The sequence below is a fragment of the Squalius cephalus genome (genome assembly GCF_949319135.1).
Source record: "Squalius cephalus genome assembly, chromosome: 4".
Lineage (NCBI taxonomy): Eukaryota > Metazoa > Chordata > Actinopteri > Cypriniformes > Leuciscidae > Squalius > Squalius cephalus.
The window spans coordinates 55,159,402-55,161,901 of NC_137125.1; the positions used below are offsets into that span (position 1 = coordinate 55,159,402).

Genomic DNA, 2,500 nt, shown 5'->3' on the forward strand with positions numbered 1-2,500 from the left:
ATAAGCAACAAAAAAAAAAAAAGTAGAATTTTATGGCTTCGGGTCATTTTGACCCGCGAGGGAAAGATGTGTTATAAAGTGCGAGGGAAGGATGAAGACATTTTTACGTGTGTGTGTGTGTGTGTGTGTGTGTGTGTGTGTGTGTGTGTGTGTGTGTGTGTTGGTCAGGAGGACGTCCTGCAGAAGGAGGCTCACATGCGATGGGGCGACGGGTTCATCCTAGTCTACGACATCACGGACCGCGGGAGCTTCGAGGACGTGGCTCCTCTTAAAGGTGACACTTTATGCCCTTTCCTCAAGATGCACACTGCGCATTTAATACTCAGAAATACTATCCGTATAATGACTCTGTGTTCTGTAGAGCTGCTTTACAGATGAACTGAATGTTTCATAATTGAATTTTAAAAAACCCATTATAACTGTTCTGATATTTTTAATTTGGACTGCAGTACCTATCTCGACCACTAGCTGTCATTCTTACAGACTGCACCTTTAAATGCAAATGAGCTTTAGCTCCGCCTCCGTTCAGAAGAGGGCGGAGTCTTTACATGAGCTTCAGAAACTCCGGCAATAACAGAACAGGCCAATCTCCCTCATCCAGAATCCCAGAATAACCAGTAGCGAGTGCAGCCTTATGGAGAGACTCAGGAAGAGCTTCTGAATGTTAGTGGAGACATTTCTGTAGTTGTTGTGGAGTTACACTGATCATCTCATCATCATGTTGAACTTCTCCACAAGTGTCCACAGTTCCTGAGGTCTTTATAAGACAGCGGTGACATGTTCTGGTCAATAGTGTTCAGTGCTCGTCTGTGCTCAACCACAGAACAGCTTCAGGCTCTGCTGGATCTTCATCAGTGCGTTAGAACTGGTCTCTGCTGTCGCTTGTGGACCCAAATGTCGGCTGGTGTGTGTAAACGTGCAGATTAAGGGCCGGTAATATTATAATAAGATCCTCTTCATACGTCAGAAGGAGAGCGAAATCTGATCGGAATATTTTTTGTCAGAGAAAGGCTCACCAGAACACAGTTACTGGGTTTCACTTTTATGTTTTCTGGGTTGATAGAAGCATCCGATTACAGCACTTACACACTGGTAAAGCACAGGGGACCCACTTAAAGGTGCAGTGTGTAATATTTAGGAGGCTCTGTTGACAGAAATGCAATATCATAAACATAACTGTGTTTTCAGTGGTGTATAAAGACCTTACATAATGGTTGTTATTAGCTTAGAATGAGTCATTTCTCTCTACACACACCGCGGGTCCGCTTACATCCACATGTTTCTACGGTGGCCCTGAACGGACAAACGCGTTTCGTCACTATGTTGTTCTTCGTGTAAAGAAGCTTCAGCTAAAGTCAGCGGATAAAACACTGACACAATGATGAACAAGTCACAATAATATTCGCAATAACATAGTTTTACTGAATAATAAAGTAAACATCATAATTAATCTCTGTAAAGAAACCTCATTGTTTAACTGGCTACTCTCTGCTGTCTCAGACGACGACATCACTTCCTGTCGGCCACCGTAACTTCTGTTGGGTGCGATTCACAACCTCACCACTAGATGCCGCTAAAAATCACACACTGCACCTTTAAAGCTGGGAAAAGTGATATTTTCCTGCTGTGTCCTTTAAAGGGCTCCTGGACGAGGTGAAGCGGCCCAAACACGTGCCTCTGGTCCTGCTGGGGAACAAGGCGGATCTGGACCTGGGTCGTCAGGTGGCCACGGAGGAGGGCGAGCGGCTGGCGGCCGATATGGCGTGCGCGTTCTACGAGTGTTCTGCGTGCGCGGACCGGGTCGGGTCGGGTGGAGGCGTGGCCGAGGCGTTTCATGAGCTCCTGCGAGAGATCCGGCGCCGGCGGGCCGTCCAGGGCAAGACCCGCAGACGCAGCTCCACAACACACGTCAAACAGGCCATCAACAAGATGCTCACCAAGATCAGCAGCTGAACACTGAACACTGAACACTGAACACACACGCACTGGAGGAGCACAGAGACTGCCAGCCGGGATCGCAGATGCGAAAATGGTCATAAAAAGTAGAAATTATGACAATAAATCTTAAGTATGCGATTAAAAGTAAAAAATTTTTTTTACAAAAGTGCACTGTAAAAAAATGCTTTTCTTGTTTAGTGTTTCTGTCTTGATTCCAGTCCAAATATCTAAAAGTTCTTAAATCAAGATGCATTTACTAGATGAGTAAAATGCCATAAGATGTTATGTCTTGTTTTCTGAGGAGATAAATATAAATTAAGTGAGTTTTTGCTTAAAAAAATGCAAATGCCAATGGGGTTGAGAAAAATAATCTTGTTTCTGTTTGAATTAAGATCATTTTTCTCACCCCATTGGCAGATAATTTTGCTTGTTTTAAGTAAAAACTCACTTCATTTTGATAATTCCCCCAGAAAACAAGACATAATTTCTTACGGCATTTTCCTACTTTAGTAAATGCATCTTGATGTAAGAATTTTTAGATATTTGCACTGGAAACAAGACA

The 2,500-nt window shown here is 43.7% G+C and overlaps 1 protein-coding gene across 1 annotated transcript in view; it reads left to right on the forward strand.

Moving 5' to 3' along the window:
- Positions 1–2,500, forward strand: part of rerg (RAS-like, estrogen-regulated, growth inhibitor) — a 23,096-nt gene that overhangs the window by 18,751 nt on the left and 1,845 nt on the right. The window contains exons 5-6 of the mRNA XM_079870164.1: positions 169–274; positions 1,640–2,500. The exon at positions 1,640–2,500 is cut by the window's right edge and continues 1,845 nt beyond it. Of these exons, the coding sequence (XP_079726290.1) occupies positions 169–274; positions 1,640–1,953 (420 nt within the window). The 3' untranslated portion in view covers positions 1,954–2,500. The remainder of the gene's footprint in view (positions 1–168; positions 275–1,639) is intronic.